The following is a 20,385-nucleotide window of genomic DNA, read 5'->3' as shown; positions in this document are numbered from 1 at the left end:
CTCAATGTGCACCACAATTTTTATGTTATTTCTTCATAGACAGATTTACAAATATTTATTAAAATTCATGTAATAACTTGTAAATTTTCTTCTTTCAGATTGTAAATTTTGGTTTTGTAACTTACTACCTCTTGGAGCAAGTGTTAAAATTTGTTATGTTTGGATGGAGAAGATATATTTTTGAAAAATCCAACATCTATGATGGCTTAATTACAGTAGCTTTAGTGGTAAGAATTTCATAGATGTCAGTGTACTACTCACCGCAAATCTCAATAAGCATCCTTGTCAACAGAGACTTTTGAAAACTAGCTTGTTTCAAAAGAATATAGCATAAAAATCCATAAAAATAATCATCAGAAAAATCTTTTAAAAAAACATTAATATTTGCCAGATATTAAAAAAAGAAAAGAATTTAATAAAAGAAGTGATAACATAATTTTGCTTGTTACTACAAAGTTCCATACAAATCCATATAACAAATCTCAGAGAAGGTGGTGTAGAGAATAGACAACTTTCGAGTTCGATGCATTTCTGTCTAAAACTCTGGTTTTAGTGAACGTTATTTGTGTGTTTAGGGGCGTCATCACTTCCATTCCAATGTTGAGGGAGTGGTTGGAAAACTATAATTCTATATTGTATGAGATATTCGGCAAATTGAATTCTCAAAATTGACAATCAGCATTGCTGTCATTAGGGAATTGTCATTAAGTACCTACAGAACAACCATTATTTCTAGTTTATCCTGCACAATGACGATAACTTAGACGATTGATGAACGTAAATAGTGCAGGGATACAGGCGGCCCCCTCTATCTGATTAAGGATGTGATAAAGGCGCGTATAAATGACGAGTTTTTTCCGGTGACACATGAACTTGAAAGTGGTCTATTGGTTTAGGTATTTTGGTAGACAGATGAAATTTCAAATTTATGTAAACATTCATTCAACAGGTTTAGTTACATTCAAATATAAGAAACTGTATTGAATTTTGATACTTGTTAAAATTAGAAACTAGTGTTTGAACAATCCATTTTTCGTGATTTCTTTTCAGGTTACAGAAATATTTTCTGTTGCTGAATATGGGCTTCCATTAACTGGGTAAGTAGCATTGTAGAGAATGTACACACACTTTTATTGTAGTTTTGATGCAGTTTTGAAAGGACTTGGCCTCCGAAAAAATCTTATGCTGATGGACGTTTGTCCCATTATTAATCTATTCAAATTTTTAACTAAAGACATTGAGAATACATAGGGGTATCAAGGGCAATAGATTTAGTTACAACAAATAATAATTAGATATAAGAAGATGCGGTATGAGTGCCAATTAGACAACTCTCCATCCAAATCCCAACCAGTAAATTCAAACCATTATAGGTCACGCTACTGTCTTCAACACAGAGCATTGGCTCACATCAAACAACAAGCTATAAAGTGCCCTAAAGAACAACTAGTGTAAAACCATTCAAACGGGAATGCCTACTTTGTACTTTAGACGTGGACTCTGGAAACTGATAAACTCATACATTGATACAAGTTTTGCTAAAGTATAAATCATTGTTTAAAGGCTTGAACACCAGCTGAATTATGTTTTGATTACTGTTGTTTCAATTATTTCTGTGTGTATAAATTTTCGAGATTGGGGAAAATTTGAATTTTTAGGTATATAGAATTAGTTGTTTTTGCTAAATAGATATAGGAAGATGTGGTATGAGTTCCAATGAGACAACTCTCCATCCAAATAACTATTTATAAAAGTAAACAATTATAGATCAAGGTATGGCCTTCAACATGGAGCCTAGGCTCACACCAAACAACAAGATGTAAAGGCTACATACATTCATATTGAAAATTGATATTTTTTTGATCAGCATACAGCATTGATAGTGCTTTGATTTCATTGAGTAGGTCATTGAAAGATAAATATAGACTATTCGTCACCTACTCTGCTAATAGATTATATTTGAGTGAAGTTATACTGTACTGAATGATTTATTATGCTTTTATGTTGAAATGCATTCAGTACAATCTATGACCATACTTTTGTTTACCAATGAGTGATGGCGACATGGGCGATCTTCATGTACTTTTTGATGCTTATGTTTAAGAGTTGTTTTATTCTATGAATAATGTTACTGTTTATTATTTATAGAGATGATATAGTCCCTCAAGATTCTGTCACCCTCTGGAATGTTGTCAGAATTATAAACATACTCATTATGGCCAGAATACTTAGAATTATACCACAGATAAAGGTAAGTTGGCAAATATGTAAACTCGTTTTATGCCCACCTAGGATAGTAGAGGGGCATTATGTTTTCTGGTCTGTGGGTCCGTTTGTCTGTCTGTTCGTCCGTTTGTTTGTTCGTCTGTCCAGTTTCAGGTTAAAGATTTGGTCGAGGTAGTTTTTGATGAAGTTTAAGTCCAATCAACCTGAGACTTAGTATATATGTTCCTTATGATATGATCTTTCTAATTTTAATGTCAAATTAGAGTTCTGACCCCAATTTTACGGTCCACTGAAAATAGAAAATGATAGTGCCAGTGGGGCATCCGTGTACTGGGAACACATTCTTGTTCTCTTTATATTTAGTAGCTAACTACATAATTGTATGAATATGATTATTGAATTAAAATGATCAACTGAATGAAAATATGTTATTACTTATATGAGTTTGGATGTGATTGTTATAAATAGCTTATATTTCCATAGATATAAAAAGATGTGGTATGAGTACCCATGAGTCAATTCTGCATCCAGGTCACAGTTAGTAAAAGTAATGTACCAATCATAAGAATTAGTGATCAAAATCTGTCAGCTATGTTTCCACCTGTTTGTAGTATTTTGTAGTGCTGTTCCGATGATCGGAATAAGTCGGAAATCAGTTGGTTGGGACTGGCGATGTCGATAATCGATTGGGATTTTGTTCAATCGATTGTCGTTAAAGTTTCCGGACTTTGAGCTTGTCAACTTACGGTCCGTTTATTGTTTGCATTTCATATGCGCAGTAAAACAATACTAACAAAAAATATCAGTCGATGACAGTAGCAATGTCATACATCCTATAATTAAAGAAATAACTAATTTCCTACTTTATAAACGTGACAAAAAGCATTTGCAGATTGATGGAATGGTATTTAAGATTAATAACTTTGTATGAAATATTTCTTTCAATTCCGGTACTTGTTACTTGAGAGCGTACAAATAATTCTGATTTGAGACAAAATAATTCCGTTGCTTCATTAAAACGTGTTGCAAGTTGCCTTTTATTAATGTGTTATCCATTTGTAGCATCAAAAACGTCATATTCCTTTCCAGATTGCTTGCCAAACATCGTTTACTTTTGTAAATTTTCCGAAATTTGTCCGCCATTTATAAAAATATAACAATCACGAATCGGATACGGTTCAACTATGTAAAAATTCCGCATTCTTGCAATTATAAGTTCAGACACACGAAGGACACAATTGAAAGAAAATAATGATTACAAAAGTAATAAAAGCGTTCTACACGAATTAACAGACATTGGCTTAATACCCATGTTTACTGTAAAATGCAAATGCATTGTTTTATTTTTTTCTGGTAATTTTAAATTTCTAAAAGTTAAAAAAAACTTTATATAATATATATCTTTTCCTAATTTGAAGCATCCAAATGTTCATACAGCTATGTTATTGAATTTTTTTTGCGAGTTTCACCATAGAAATTTAGAAATGTTAGTGTAACTGTTGGTAATTATGAGATAAAATATGTTCAATATGAATCTTGATTCTTATTAATTCATTGTTTTAACTGCTAAATAGATAATTATCAAATGTACTAGAATTATAATTTAGTAGTAATTATGCCAGAATATGAAATGGAAACAAAAGATCAAATATGAATACTGGTATATAAACTCTGCAATGATATGGATATACACATTAGACAAGTACAATGAGACTAAATGCATGATTTCCTTTAAAACAAGAGGGCAAGGTGTTATGATCCGATTATAACCGATAGTCGGTTGGTTGCTGTCAACCGATTGTAATAGATAATCGATTGGTAATTTCAACCGATTATCCAACACTAGTATTTTGCCACTATGGAAATTATAAATATTTTCAATTATTTATTGCAATTTTTAAAAGCAAGTATATGAACTGTATTAACAGTGAGACAAATATTTACATGTTTATATTCACAGACAAAGTTTTCTGAAAAATCATGGTTTCTTTGGTTGAAAATCCATAGAATTTGAAGTCAAAACTCTATCTTTTTCTTATGCACACGATCAATATTTAGTATATAAAATTGAGAATGGAAATGGGGAATATGTCAAAGAGACAACAACCCGACCATAGAAAAAAACAACAGCAGAAGGTCACCAACAGGTCTTCAATGTAGTGAGAAATTCCCTCACCCGGAGGTGTCCTTCAGCTGGCCCCTAAACAAATATATACTAGTTCAGTGATAATGAATGCCATACTAATTTCCAAATTGTACACAAGAAACTAAAATAAAATAATACAAGACTAACAAAGGCCAGAGGCTCCTGACTTGGGACAGGCGCAAAAATGCGGCGGGGTTAAACATGTTTGTCAGATCTCAACCCTCCCCCTATACCTTTAGCCATTGTAGAAAAGTAAATGTATAACAATACGCACATTAAAGTTCAGTTCAAGAGAAGTCCGAGTCTGATGTCAGAAGATGTAACCAAAGAAAATAAACAAAATGACAATAATACATAAATAACAACAGAATACATTGATTTATTTCATAATATTGATTATTTTATTTTTCAGTCTATGTCTATAGTGGTCAACACTTTGGTAGATTTGATAAAAAATATGAAAGCATTTGCTGGTATTTTAATTGTAAGTTTTATTTATCATATATATTAATGTTATATATTTCAATGCTATTGATTCGTCATCTTGGTTCAAATTGTTAGACCATGAATAATAAAAATTTATCAGTTTCCCATAAATGGTCCGAGTACACAGTTATCGTCCTTTGATTTTTGTTGTCCACAAATATAGTCCTTAATGTGGACAGTGTTGCCAATTTTAAGCTCACCTGGCCCAAAGGGCCAAGTGAGCTTTTCACATCACTTGGTGTCCGTTGTCCGTCGTTGTCGTCGTCCGTCATTGTCGTCGTCCATCGTTGTCGTTGTCCGTCGTCGTTAACTTTTACAAAAATCTTCTCCTCTGAAACTATTGGGCCAAATTAAACCAAACTTGGCCACAATCATCATTGGGGTATCTAGTTTAAAAAATGTGTGGCGTGACCGGCCAAACCAACCAAGATGGTTGCCATGGCTAAAAATAGAACATAGGGGTAAAATGCAGTTTTTGGCTTATAACTCAAAAAACAAAGCATTTAGAGCAAATCTGAAATGAGGTAAATTTGTTTATCAGGTCAACATCTATCTGCCCTGAAATTTTCAGATGAATCGGACAACCCATTGTTGGGTTGCTGCCCCTGAATTGGAAATTTTAGGGAAATTTTACTGTTTTTGGTTATTATCTTGAATATTATTATAGATAGAGATAAACTGTAAACAGCAATAATGTTCACCAAAGTAAGATTCACAAAAAAGTCAACATGACCAAAATGGTCAGTTGACCCCTTTAGGAGTAATTGCCCTTTAAAGTAAATTTTTAACCATTTTTCGTCAATTTTATATATCTTTTACAAAAATCTTCTCTGAAACTGCTGGGTGAAATTAATTCAAACTTGGCTACCATCATCTTTGGGGTATCTAGTTTAAAAAATGTGTGATGTGACCCGCCAAACCAACCAAAATGGCTGCCATGGCTAAAAATTGAACATAGGGGTAAAACCCAGTTTTTGGCTTATTACTCAAAACCAAAGCATTTAGAGCAAATCTGACAAGTTAAAATTGTTTGTCAGGTCAAGATCTATCTGCCCTGAAATTTCAGATGAATCAGAGAACCCGTTGTTTGGTTGCTGCCCCTGAATTGGTAATTTCAAGGAAATTTTGATTTTTTTGGTTATTATCTTGAATATTATTATAGATAGAGATAAACTGTAAACAGCAATAATGTCACCAAAGTAATTTTCACAAAAAAGTCAACATGACCAAAATGGTCAGTTGACCCCTTTAGGAGTTATTGCCCTTTAAAGTCAATTTTTAACCATTTTTCATAAATTTTATATATCTTTTACAAAAATCTTCTCTGAAACTGCTGGGTGAAATTAATTCAAACTTGGCTACAATCATCTTTGGGGTATCTAGTTTAAAAAATGTGTGGCCTGACCTGCCAAACCTACCAAGATGCCACCATGGCTTAAAATAGAACATAGGGGTGAAATGCAGCTTTTGGCTTATACCTCAAAAACCAAAGCATTTAGAGAAAATCTGACATGGGGGTAAAATTGTTTATAAGGTCAAGATCTATCTGCCCTGAAACTTTCAGATGAATCGGAGAACCCGTTGTTGGGTTGCTGCCCCTGAATTGGTAATTTTAAAGAAATTTTGCTGTTTTTGGTTATTATCTTGAATATTATTATAGATAGAGATAAACTGTAAACAGCAATAATGTCACCAAAGTAATTTTCACAAAAAAGTCAACATGACCAAAATGGTCAGTTGACCCCTTTAGGAGTTATTGCCCTTTAAAGTCAATTTTTAACCATTTTTCGTCAATTTTATATATCTTTTACAAAAATCTTCTCTGAAACTGCTGGGTGAAATTAATTCAAACTTGGCTACAATCATCTTTGGGGTATCTAGTTTAAAAAATGTGTGGTGTGACCCGCCAAACCAACCAAAATGGCTGCCATGGCTAAAAATTGAACATAGGGGTAAAACCCAGTTTTTGGCTTATTACTCAAAACCAAAGCATTTAGAGCAAATCTGACAAGTTAAAATTGTTTGTCAGGTCAAGATCTATCTGCCCTGAAATTTCAGATGAATCAGAGAACCCGTTGTTTGGTTGCTGCCCCTGAATTGGTAATTTCAAGGAAATTTTGATTTTTATACGACCGCAAATTTTGAAAAAATTTTCGTCGTATATTGCTATCACGTTGGCGTCGTCGTCGTCGTCGTCGTCATCGTCGTCGTCTTCATCGTCGTCGTCGTCGTCGTCGTCCGAATACTTTTAGTTTTCGCACTCTAACTTTAGTAAAAGTGAATAGAAATCTATGAAATTTTAACACAAGGTTTATGATCATAAAAGGAAGGCTGGTATTGATTTTAGGAGTTTTGGTCCCAATATTTTAGGAATTAGGGGCCAAAAAGGGCCCAAATAAGCATTTTCTTGGTTTTCGCACTATAACTTTAGTTTAAGTTAATAGAAATCTATGAAATTTTGACACAAGGTTTATGACCACAAAAGAAAGGTTGGGATTGATTTTGGGAGTTTTGGTTTCAACAGTTTAGGAATTAGGGGCCAAAAAAGGGCACAAATAAGCATTATTCTTGGTTTTCGCACAATAACTTTAGTTAAAGTAAATAGAAATCAATGAAATTTAAACACAATGTTTATGACCACAAAAGAAAGGTTGGTATTGATTTTGGGAGTTTTGGTCCCAACAGTTTAGGAATTAGGGGCCAAAAAGGGACCCAAATAAGCATTTTTCTTGGTTTTCGCACCATAGCATTAGTATAAGTAAATAGAAATCTATGAAATTCAAACACAAGGTTTATGACTATAAAAGGAAGGTTGGTATTGATTTTGGGAGTTTTGGTCCCAACAGGTAAGGAAAAAGGGGCCCAAAGGGTCCAAAATTAAACTTTGTTTGATTTCATCAAAATTGTATAATTGGGGTTCTTTAATATGCCGAATCTAACTGTGTATGTAGATTCTTAATTTTTGGTCCCGTTTTCAAATTGGTCTACATTAAGGTCCAAAGGGTCCAAAATTAAACTTAGTTTGATTTTAACAAAAATTGAAACCTTCGGGTTCTTTGATATGCTGAATCTAAAAATGTACTTAGATTTTTTATTATTGGCCCAGTTTTCAAGTTGGCCCAAATCGAGGTCCAAAATTAAACATTGTTTGATTTCATCAAAAATTGAATAATTGGGGTTCTTTGATATGCCAAATCTAACTGTGTATGTAGATTCTTAATTTTTGGTCCAGTTTAAAAATTGGTCTAGATTAAAGTGCAAAGGGTCCAAAATTAAACTAAGTTTGATTTTAGCAAAAATCAAATTCTTGGGCCTCTTTGATATGCTGAATCTAAACATGTACTTAGATTTTTGATTATGGGCCCAGTTTTCAAGTTGGTCCAAATCAGGATCTAAAATTATTTTATTAAGTATTGTGCAATAGCAAGTCTTTTCAATTGCACAGTATTGTGCAATGGCAAGAAATATCTAATTTCACAATATTGTGAAATAGCAATTTTTTTTTTAATTAAGAGTTATCTTTCTTTGTCCAGTAAAGTAAGCAAGAAATATCTGCAAGAATTTTTTTTAATTGGAGTTATCTTTCTTTGTCCAGAATCAACTTTTAAATCTTTGTTATATACAATATACAATGTATATTCACTTTTTACTACCAACTGATAAATTTAAATAATCTTTACCATTCAGTGATAACAAGCAGTTTTTTTACATCTTAATATTTTATGATGTATTTAAATGAGTAGTAATTGTTGCAAACTCCATTAGAATATTTTAATTGAAATTAGTTTTGGAATAAGGGAAAGGGGGATGTGATTAAAAAATTGGGTTCAATTTTTCTCATTTGAAATTTCATAAATAAAAAGAAAATTTCTTCAAACATTTTTTTGAGAGGATTAATATTCAACAGCATAGTGAATTGCTCTAAGAGAAAACAAAAATTTTATGTTCATTTGAATACATTCATTCTGTGTCAGAAACCTATGCTGTGTCAACTATTTAATCACAATCCAAATTTAGAGCGGAATCCAGCTTGAATGTTGTGTCCATACTTGCCCCAACTGTTCAGGGTTCAACCTCTGCGGTCGTATAAAGCTACGCCCTGCGGAGCATCTGGTTTTGGTTATTATCTTGAATATTATTATAGATAGAGATAAACTGTAAACAGCAATAATGTCACCAAAGTAATTTTCACAAAAAAAGTCAACATGACCAAAATGGTCAGTTGACCCCTTTAGGAGTTATTGCCCTTTAAAGTCCATTTTTAACCATTTTTCGTAAATTTTATATATCTTTTACAAAAATCTTCTCTGAAACTGCTGGGTGAAATTAATTCAAACTTGGCTACAATCATCTTTGGGGTATCTAGTTTAAAAAATGTGTGGCCTGACCTGCCAAACCTACCAAGATGGCCACCATGGCTTAAAATAGAACATAGGGGTGAAATGCAGCTTTTGGCTTATACCTCAAAAACCAAAGCATTTAGAGCAAATCTGACATGGGGGGTAAAATTGTTTATAAGGTCAAGATCTATCTGCCCTGAAATTTTCAGATGAATCGGAGAACCCGTTGTTGGGTTGCTGCCCCTGAATTGGTAATTTTAAAGAAATTTTGCTGTTTTTGGTTATTATCTTGAATATTATTATAGATAGAGATAAACTGTAAACAGCAATAATGTTCAGTAAAGTAAGATTTACAAATAAGTCAACATGACCAAAATGGTCAATCAACCCCTTAGGAGTTATTGTCCTTTATAGTCAATTTTAAACAATTTTCATAAAATTTGTAAATTTTTACTACCGGTAACATTTTCCACAGAAACTACTGGGCCAAGTTCATTATAGATAGGGATAATTGTAAGCAGCAAGAATGTTCAATAAAGTAAGATGTACAAACACATCACCATCACCAAAACACAATTTTGTCATGAATCCATCTGCTTCCTTTGTTTAATATTCACATAGACCAAGGTGAGCGACACAGGCTCTTCATTATAGATAGTGATAATTGTAAGCAGCAAGAATGTTCAGTAAAGTAAGATGTACAAACACATCACCATCACCAAAACACAATTTTGTCATGAATCCATCTGCTTCCTTTGTTTAATATTCACATAGACCAAGGTGAGCGACACAGGCTCTTTAGAGCCTCTAGTTTTTATACCTCTTCCAAATGTATTTCTTCATGTTTTATGCCTCACATAGCAAGTAGGGGTATGAAGTATCACTTTAAATTTTAAAGTAAAGTAGTGATTTGGTCAAGCTGAAAAAGGTTTAAACTTAGCACTTCAGAAGCTGTCATAAGATTTCAAGACCCACTTAACATGAAATTGTTCAAAAAGTAGACTGTAAAAATATTATTGAGAAAGTGCAGGTGGGATTTTTTTTTAATTTTCATTTATTGTCTAAAAGAAATGCTTTTTACTGTTATAACTTATTGAAAAACCTGGAGGAAATAACTACTGGTATAAATACAATATATGGCTACTTTAATTCAGATCAACAACAGTGAAAACATGCAAATCATTTTCTGAACTGATGTCTTAATCAATTATGTTTAATTTTAGTTCAATTTAATGCTGTAACACATCAAAACAGATTAGCATCAATAAATTATAAATAATTTTTTGCAGGTGATATATTATTCATTTGCCATAATGGGAATAGAGATCTTCAATGGGTCTATTAAATATAACCCTCCTAATGCCACAGTGACAAGGTAAGGATGACACCATATTTGAATAAAAATAGAGATATTTTCTATTGGTTTACATGAAATTTTGAAATTTTGCATTTATTTTAGAAGATTATGATCATTACTTAAGCATATGCTATTTTCTGTTTATTAAACAATATTTTTACTGATGTATATATAGATAATAATGAACGACAACTTGCCTATAGATATAAGAAGATGTGGTATAAGTGCCAATAAGACAACTCTCCATCCAAGTCATAATTTTTAAAAGTAAACCTTTATATGTCAAAGTTGGTTCTTGAAAAAGGGGCCTTAGCTTACACCAAAAAGCAAGCTATCAAGGGGACCCAAAAGGACTTGTGTTAAACCATTCAAATGGGAAAACCAACGTTCCAATCTTTAAAAGAAAACTGAAACACTTATGAACCAAATTAAAAAACTACTGAATATCAGGTTCATGATCCAGGACAGGTGCAAACATGCAAAATTAAAACATTATAAGTCAAAGTACAGACTTCAACATGGAGCCTTGGCTCACACCTGAAAGAAAGCTATGAAAGGTACTAAAAATGACTAGTGTACACCACATATCAAGCATTTTTATGCCCCATTTATGGGCATTATGTTTTCTGGTCTGTGCGTCCGTTCATTGTTCCGTCTGTCCAGCTTCAGGTTAAAGTTTTTGGTCGAGGTAGTTTTTGATGAAGTTCTAGTCCAATCAACTTGAAACTTAGTTAACATGTTCTCTATGATATGATCTTTTTAATTTTAAAGCCAAAGTAGAGATTTTTTCCCATCTTCATGGTCCACTGAACATTGAAAATGATAGTGCAGATGGGGCATCTGTGTACTTGGGACACATTCTTGCTAAATTGCATTGAGTGACATTTTATTTTAATTGCAACTTTCATTGCTATCATTTTCTATAGCCCACATATAATACTATATCTTATATTATTTTGGTATGAATGAAAGATGTGTTAACTATTTTTCTTTGTAGAGGCTTACTATACAAATGTGGATCATACCAACAGTTAGAATACTGGGCCAATAATTTTGATGACTTTGCTGTGAGTGTTAATTTCTTTTTAGGCTACAATGGATTATAATACAAAAATAAAGAGAAGTGGTAAGATTGGCAATGAGTCATCAATCCACTAAACTTCAAATGAAGTGGATGTAAGGTTGAAGACTATCATACTGCCTTCAACAATGAGAACAACACAATGATCATTTAAAAAAAAATGTGTTTGAACTCGCCTAGTGATGTTTACTATAAAAGCTTTTTTTTACCTAAAAATTTAAAGTTAAGACTAAATGTACAGTAAACTAGATTGAGTATCTTGTTTCAACAATTGTCTGTGACTAATGCAGCATTTTTGGTAAATGCAAGCCCTTATAAAAAATTAACTCTAAGCTATTTTCTTCATAGATATTTATATTTGAATATTTGCTGTCAAAAAGAATGCATTATGAAGAAAGAAAAAAAGTCTTCTTAAATAAAGGAGTAACATAATGTTTTTCAACAACTGTACATTGTGTTATTCAAATATGCATAAACACTGTTATGTACATAATTTCTGTAATAGAGTTTCTAATTTGTAGGCAGCCATCGTAGTATTATGGGATATAATGGTAGTCAATAACTGGAGTGTGTTCCTAAATGCATACAAAAGTGCCACTTCTAGGTAAGTCCATTAGGAGTATCTTTTATCACAAAACACGTTTAACCAGGCCACATTTTTAGCGCCTGTCCCAAGTGGGGAGCCTATAGCCTTTGTTAGTCTTGTATATTTTTTTATTTGAGTCAATTTACCCCGCATATGTTTTAGAGTTGAGTATGGTGCTCATTTTCACTGAAATAGTACACATTTTTATGAAGGGGCCAGCTGAGTATCACCTCCGGGTGCCGGAGTTTCTCGCTTCGTTGAAGACCTATTGGTGGCCTTATGTTGTTATCTGCTCTTTTGTCAGGTTGCTGTAGACATTCTCCCCATTTCCATTCTCAATTTTAAGAATAAAAGAAAGTAAATGTCAAATCATCAACCAGGCATCACAAGTTAACCAAAATAAACACTAAAAATTGACCATATGGTCTTAAACAAAGGACCAGGTAATGATGGTATATATTGTTTGACCAAAGTTTAACTGCTTTTTAGTCAATTCTTCTTAATGATAAATTACTTGGTATATATTGATTGATTTTTGGATGCTTAATGTTCAGTGGCAAATATTTCATGCATGTTCAGGACAAACTTTGTGTTAAAGATAACTTAAAATAGCCTCTGCTGAGATCACAACATTAAAATTTTAATGTATTTCTTATGTTTGCTTTTAGATTTCAATAGATTTCTGCTATTACTTTCAAATTATAAATGTATTGTTGATATGAACATTAATTGAATAAGATTATTTGATTTATATCTAATGTTTTATTTCCAGATGGGCTTATCTGTTTTTCATCATTTGGTGGTTATTTTCTGTCGTTATAGTTCTACAGTTGTTTACCGCCATTATCATAGAGGTAAATATACTACAGCTAAAAATATCAATTCTCTAGTTTCTAATTTTTAGTCTTTCAACAAATCATTAAAGTATGCTGTAGTGCAAGAAAAGCTAAGGGGGAATAATTTATATATTTTTAAGTTTACAAAAAAAGAATTCATTCAAATTCTAGGGGATTAACTTTTGTGGTTTCCAGTTAGTTGAAGTAATATTATTAGTTTTTTGTTGAAATTTCAATGGGGTTTTAACATTTAAAATATCTTCATTTACAGAATTAAGAATTAAACTTCTCTTCTTTATTTGCCCCAGCTGAGGTGAATACAAGAGTAATACTTTGTATCCACCTCAGCGGGGGCATAAAAAGAAGGGAAAATTCTCCATTCATTTTTATCAAACCAAATCTTTGTATATTAATACATATTGTATTATTATATTTGTAGAATTTTATAATGAAATGGGATAAAAGTCAACTGAATACAGACAGAGGGAGAAGAACATCAAGTTTTGAAGATTCACATCATTTTATGTCTGTTCACGATATGTTTAGGTAAACACAATCAATCATTGTTGGAAATAATATTCACTTATCTCCCCTTATTCATTTAAAAAAAAAATGAAGAATTCAGTAAGACAATTATATGATTTATCTATGCTCAACCAAGTTATCTAAGATAGTTAATAAATATACTTCAGGTGAAACATAATTAACTTATCTACCCTTAACTATATTAAACAAGAGGAATAACATATGTATTTTATCATTTCATCATTTATCTCCCCTTCACAAGTTATCTAAGGGAGATAATACATGTACTTCAGTTAGCAACATTTGTAAATTATCTACCCTTGACCAGGTTATCAAATGAGATGGTTAACAGCTTTAAGTTATGCCTAATAATTTTTATTGATTGATTGTTTGTAGGTATCTAAAATCATTTGGAAAATGTTGTATGATTATTCTGGGAGCTGATAGATAAATTACTTAATATTTTTTACCATTGGCATACATATGACATCCAAGTAGAATGTGTTCTTGAATTGTATGAAATGTTTAAAAAAGATTAACTTATTATGAGGAAAAATTATATTGACTAGAGACTGGTCAAGGTCAAAATCAGTTTTCAAACACACCAAATAGACAGAATATAGATTTAACATGATTGCTGAAAATCTTGGGGGGGGGGGGGGGGGGGGGTCACATAGTCCACATTTTGTCTGTACATCTGTTTGTCCAAAAGGAACTATCAAAAGTTAAGGAATTTTAATATACCTCCTTCATGCATTGAGCATCACTGAAGAGCCATTAATTGTCAAAATGCTCGTCTGGTGCATTTAAATTGGTATAGTTTATATTATTACTGAAAAGTCACTTGTTTGCTTTAGATTAAGACATTATATGTTTTCACTAATACAACTGCCATAGGATATGACAAATATGAAAAAAATTATGTAAAATGAAATATGGAATGTTAAGTCAAAATCACTTGAAGGTCATGATGATTTGTGAAACACTAATTTATGGAAATACTTCTTCATGCTAAATATTTAAAAATGTCAGTGATAAAAGATTTACCAGAATAGGTTGGTTGTATGAGAAAAGTTCCAGAAAAAGAACAAAAAAATTCTAAAACATAATGTCTCTTCAATGAAGGAGAGACAGAATACATCTTTGGATAACATAACTAATAGATATAGAACATCAAGCATGTTTTAAGTAAGCAACTTTTAAAACTTGCGATAAATATGCTACATGTATATGTAGATGTAAAGATTAATAATTGTAATTTTATACAATTGTAGGAGTACTCTAGAGGAGCCTTCAGAATCAGAAATACTACAGGAAATTAGTAATCACAGATATTTAAAACTTAGACAGATTCCATCAGTCACATGATATCATATAGCAGACGACATCAGTCACATGATATTACACAGCAGACAACAATGTTATTCTATAAGATTATACGGACCATGCTGGGCTGTATAGCAAGTCAAAGTCTTTACAAACTTCCATCATCTATAATATGATTCTCTGATTGAGATCTCAAATTATTAAGGTTATCACCTCATTTGCATATATATACATATATATTTTTTTTATATTTCAAAAATCAAGAAACAGTTACAGATATATACATATATTTTCTTATAGTCCAAAAATTTTAAAACATTAAGATGGAAGTTCGGGAAATTTTAACATGTAGAGAACCAAATATAATACATGTACAAACAAAATTGAAGAAAACAAATCAAAACTGTAACAATATTTTGACCAAAAAATACTCAGTAGAATTATAAGTAGCAAAGAAGAAAAGGTATTTAGACTTACTACTTAAATACTGATCAATATCTTGTCCAAATCTTTTTTGTTTTAAAATTGCATCTGGTATTTTGCTATTTATTTTTGATTTTTATTCTGAAAACATTACTGGTTTGTTACTCTACTTTTAAACAAATATTCTTATTTATTTATTTTAAGCATTGTCAGTATACAGTATGTTATTTTTAATGTGATATAGAAGTGCTATTAAAGTTACTTACATTTTAAATCTCAACTTTTTGCAAATCATCTCATATGAAAGAATCACAGTATCAAAAAATGATCAAATTTGTTTTTCTTTTTTTCCCCAAATGTTTCTTTTTTTAGTAATTTTATATAATTTTTTAAATATTTTAGTGTGGCATTATACATTTGTTTTACAGGTGTCTTTTTTAATTTTAAGCTTTGTGATACAAAATGGTTCTTTGAGTAGATTCAACTTTCATAGTTGAGTGAATTGGTCTGTTAAGCCATATCAATTATACACTTATAATATTATACACTTACAGATATGCAGAACTTATTACTATAATGTATTCTAAAAATATTTTAGTTATTTTTTTATGTTTTTATCACTGAGTATCATTCACTGTTCTATCATATAATGTTCATTTAACATTGTTCTAGAATTCATAATTGGATATTTTATAAAAAAAATAGTTAAATTGTGACAAAATTTAAGGATGTACTTAGGTGAGATTTTGGAATTTGTTTCATATGTTCCAACTCCTTGTTTCTTTTCCATACAAGACAATGTAAAATATTTTGCCCAATAACACCCACTTATCTTTTCATACAAAACTCAATAGCTCATAAAGAGTCAGTTGCCAAAATTTAAGCAATTTTTTTATTTGAGACCCAAGTAATATTTCTTCATATTTTGTTTTAATGTTTTAAATGTATTTTAAAGTTTTTATTTATTAAGTGTTGAGAGTTGAATACATTCTTTAATATTATTACTTTAGTTTAGCAGTTAAGTTTTTGTTTGAAATAGGGTGCTTTTATATGAAAGATATGAATTGTTTTATGTTTATAGGTTTATGTGATAGATAATTTCATATTCATTTCTGTTATATCTATTAACAACATACTGAAATTATTGTACAAAAACAACATAGTATATCATTTGTACTATAGGTCATATATATAGGGCATTATAAACTCATGTAAAAAAGCACTCATGTATAAATTTTTACATAATTTTTCTATAAGCATATCCCTTTTTAGCATGTTTTCTTATAATCTTTATGTAATTTGTATCTCACCAGAATGTGAGACATAGAGATGCTAATCTGTTGCTGGCTTCAAACATTGTCATGACCATTGGTCAGTGTTAAGTTTTTCTAGTTATGTCTGTTTCTCAAACAATATAAGCAGTAGTTCAACCAGGAGTGGTGTATGAAAATGATTGTAAGATGTACATGTTTTCTGGCAAGAGTATTAGACCATGACCTCATTTTTGGTGAACGTTAAAGTTGTGTCTGCTTCTAAGATTCTATAAGCAATAGGTTAAACATATTTAACGTATGGAATGGTTGTTAGGAGTACATGCTCATCTGGCAGGGTTTATATGACAATGACCTCATTTACATGGAACATTGATAATGTTAAGTTTATGTGATACTTTAACCTCCATATTCACGACTTTCAGTATAAATTCAAAACTTTTTTGTTATTTTTTTTTTCTTCTGAACAATGCAAAAATGTTATGTATTTGTTTTTTGGTGAAGTTTCTTTTTTTGGACTGTACATTGCATATGTTTAAATTTAGCAGATATAATGAGATTACTCATATTTTGAACATTGTAAATCCTGATTTCATGTTTAAACACCAATGCATTGTTGTTGATTTTATCAAAGGGAAATCACAGAATCGTAGTGCTTTTAAAAATACTAATGCTATTTATCTTTTCATTTATTGAGATTGTATGTACTTTTATTAATTGAAAACTCATCAAATAAGATGTAAAATATTATTTCATATCAGAAATAGTATTGACTTTGTTCATAAAAAATATCCACAAGACTTTGATGTAGTTTTAGTATTTATTTTATTATTATACTATTCCCACTGGCTTGTTTAAAAGATCAAAATAGTTTTTTTCTTTTAATTGTTAGTTTTTGAATAATTCAAGATTCGTTTTAGGAATTGTATTGATATGCTTATTTTTTATTGTTAAATTGTTAATTATTGTATACCTTTTTTTTAAAACTCATATAAAGACCAGCACTATTTTTTTCGGGTAAATTCAAATACCTTATATTTACATACATATTATGTATCTTTAGTTTATTTTTAGAACAACGAAAATTGTTAGGCGATTGATGGCTGTTAATTGTTAACTTTCAGAGGTGGATTTAGGGGGAGGGGGGTTGTTTGGGAATTGGTTGATTATATATGGAATCACTGAAGCTTGACGGGTCCGGGCCCCCTCTTAGGCAGCCAGTGGGCCCCACTTATGAAAATTTCTAGATCCGCCACTGACTTTGAAAAAGAGATACTGTGGATTCATTCTTATTTATAGGATACCAATACTAGTGGATATCATTGGTTAAGGTGAACTACAAATAAGCTGCATAGAATCAACCTTATTCAAATAAATATCAATACATCTGTTGACATATTTTGGGATTGAAGTAATCTCTTTGCAAAGTCTTAAACTTTTTTGAAATTGTTGAATTAAAAACCCTACAAAACAAATCAAAATTTATCTTTTTAATATTTGAATGTCTGATAATTTAACAGTGGCGGATCCAGAAATTTTCATAAGTGGGGGCCCACTGACTGACCTAAGAAGGGGTCCGCTCTAGTTACGCTTCAGTGATTCCCTATATAAGCAACCAAATTTTTTCCCAAAAAGGGCCCCCCCCCCTCTAAATCCGCCTCTGAAATTTTCAAAGTTTTATATATGTTCATGTAATAGTGTACTTGCATAAGGTCAAATTCTATGATGCAGCTAAATTATAAATATTCAATGAAGTAAATAATTTCTAAGGTCTTAAAGGCAGTCTTTGGCTTAATTTGAAATCAAATATCCTTGAAAACACAAATTGTCATAAATCCATGAACAAATATATGTATGCTAAGTACTTTTTACGGAAAAAAGGTATACAAGAAATATAGTAGACATTCCTTTGTTGACATAATATTTCTAATGAAGAAAATGGTGCAAAGTGCAATAGTTATTTTTGTAGATTACACATAAATGGTTGCTTTTATAATAAATGAATGAGTAAAATCAATGTGTTTCTTTTTCTGTGATGTTTATTTGGTAGAGAATTAGGATAGAAGTTTTACATGTTTAACAGAAGAAAACAACTATTAGTCATGACTTTCCTGGAGCACATGGGGAACTTGGTTGCTACTGTAATCACTAGCCCATCAACACTGAAGTTATGAATTCTATCCTCGCTTGTGCAGATGTACTCGACTTCAAATCTTGACTAGGATTGTCAGTTTTCCTACCAAAGGTCAGTGGTTTTCTCTTGGCAATCCGGCATACGATATAGTTACAGGGGAGGTAATGACGTTGCTAATGTTAAATGTTATTTTCGCTACGTCAAACTGTAACATATCGGGGAAAATGCATTTTTCGACTGAATTTCATCATTCAAACTGATTTAATTTGAAAACAAGTACATGGACCCTTTTTTTTAAAACGACATTTTGTTTCATATTGCAGGGAGATTATGTGGACCAAATTTTATAAAACTGTAAATAGCAAAAAAATTTTAATTTTGATAAATATACAGCAAAAAATGACGTTTTTTTCCTAAATTTACGACCATTTGAAAATATGAATTATTTCTAAATAAAAAATGCATAAATTTTTAGGATACTTATACAATACAGAAATTACAAATTTTCTAACACAAAACAATTATGTGTATATCATCTAAAACAAAAAAGTAATGGCTTTCTTTCGAAAGGAAAATTACGGCCACAAATCCGAATTTTGAGCAAATATACAAAATTTTGACCTCATTTAACTAAAAAAATAGCTCATAACAGTATACTTTTTATTACATATTTAATTTAATCATGCAAAAATAGCCTATATAGAAATTTTCATCAAACTGTAAATACAGGATCAAAACAGTATCGTATGCCCTTAAAAGTGGCATTGTAACAGCAAAAATCAAAATCAAATCCTGTAGCACATTGGTAAAATTTCCTACAAATTGAGTAAATTATAAAGTAAAGTAATTAACCTGAAATCAGAGTTCTTTAAACTGAGTTTTGCTATGTGTATTGAGGTATAGGGGGAGGGTCGTGAGCCTTTGTTAGTGTTGTATGTTTTTTTAATTTTAGTTCATTTATATGTTTTGGTATTAAGTAGGACATCCATTTTCAAAAAACTTGTTCACAATTTTATGAAGAGGCCAGCTGAGGACCATCTCCTTGTGCAGGATTTTCTCTCTGTGTTGAAGACTCATTTGTGACCTTCAGCTGTTATCTGTTGTTTGGTCGGGTCGTTGTTTTTTTTAACATATTTCCCATTCTCTATTTTATTTGATGATAGAAAAAGAAGGTTCTTGTTGTAGACCTTGAAGGACTTTACTATAAAGATGAAAGAACTTTCTTTTTCTTTTTTTTGACATTTGTGGTTCATGGGAATGCCACTTTACCTATTTTTGCAGCTATAGTAATTATAGATTATTGTTGATCATCTCAACGAGATTGATTTCCTCACTTGAGTCGTGACTGCGAAACAAGAAAAGCAACCCAGTTGAGATGACCAAGAATAATCTGTTTATCACTATTTTACCTATGACGATGTTGTCAATTTCATTAGCAACGCCATGTGCTTCCTTAGTGTTTAGCAATAATTTATCATCTCATGTGAGTAGCATGATAAGTAAAATTAAATAAAAGAAGATCAAAGGAAAAATGCACAAAATAGCGAAAATGCAGTACCAGCAGATGGAAGTATCAGTTACATCTACACTTACTTCAGAAATTATTTTTATTAATGCAAATAATGCAACTTGGTGAGTTTTTCAATAA

The 20,385-nt window shown here is 31.2% G+C and overlaps 1 protein-coding gene across 2 annotated transcripts in view; it reads left to right on the top strand.

Moving 5' to 3' along the window:
- LOC134687222 (two pore channel protein 2-like) overlaps window positions 1-15,227 on the top strand; it is a 39,874-nt gene extending 24,647 nt beyond the window's left edge. The window contains exons 17-26 of one of the 2 annotated variants that reach the window (XM_063547351.1): window positions 99-227; window positions 1,051-1,097; window positions 2,149-2,251; window positions 4,785-4,856; window positions 10,488-10,573; window positions 11,553-11,622; window positions 12,158-12,240; window positions 12,995-13,076; window positions 13,498-13,604; window positions 14,858-15,227. In XM_063547351.1, coding sequence (XP_063403421.1) covers window positions 99-227; window positions 1,051-1,097; window positions 2,149-2,251; window positions 4,785-4,856; window positions 10,488-10,573; window positions 11,553-11,622; window positions 12,158-12,240; window positions 12,995-13,076; window positions 13,498-13,604; window positions 14,858-14,951 — 873 coding nt within the window. In that variant the 3' untranslated portion in view covers window positions 14,952-15,227. The remainder of the gene's footprint in view (window positions 1-98; window positions 228-1,050; window positions 1,098-2,148; window positions 2,252-4,784; window positions 4,857-10,487; window positions 10,574-11,552; window positions 11,623-12,157; window positions 12,241-12,994; window positions 13,077-13,497; window positions 13,605-14,857) is intronic. The other variant, XM_063547350.1, reaches the window with a different exon arrangement.
- The last annotated feature ends 5,158 nt before the right edge of the window (window positions 15,228-20,385 follow it).

This window comes from Mytilus trossulus, chromosome 10, assembly GCF_036588685.1.
Source record: "Mytilus trossulus isolate FHL-02 chromosome 10, PNRI_Mtr1.1.1.hap1, whole genome shotgun sequence".
NCBI classification, from domain to species: Eukaryota; Metazoa; Mollusca; class Bivalvia; order Mytilida; family Mytilidae; genus Mytilus; species Mytilus trossulus.
This window is presented reverse-complemented; position numbering and strand designations above follow the sequence as displayed.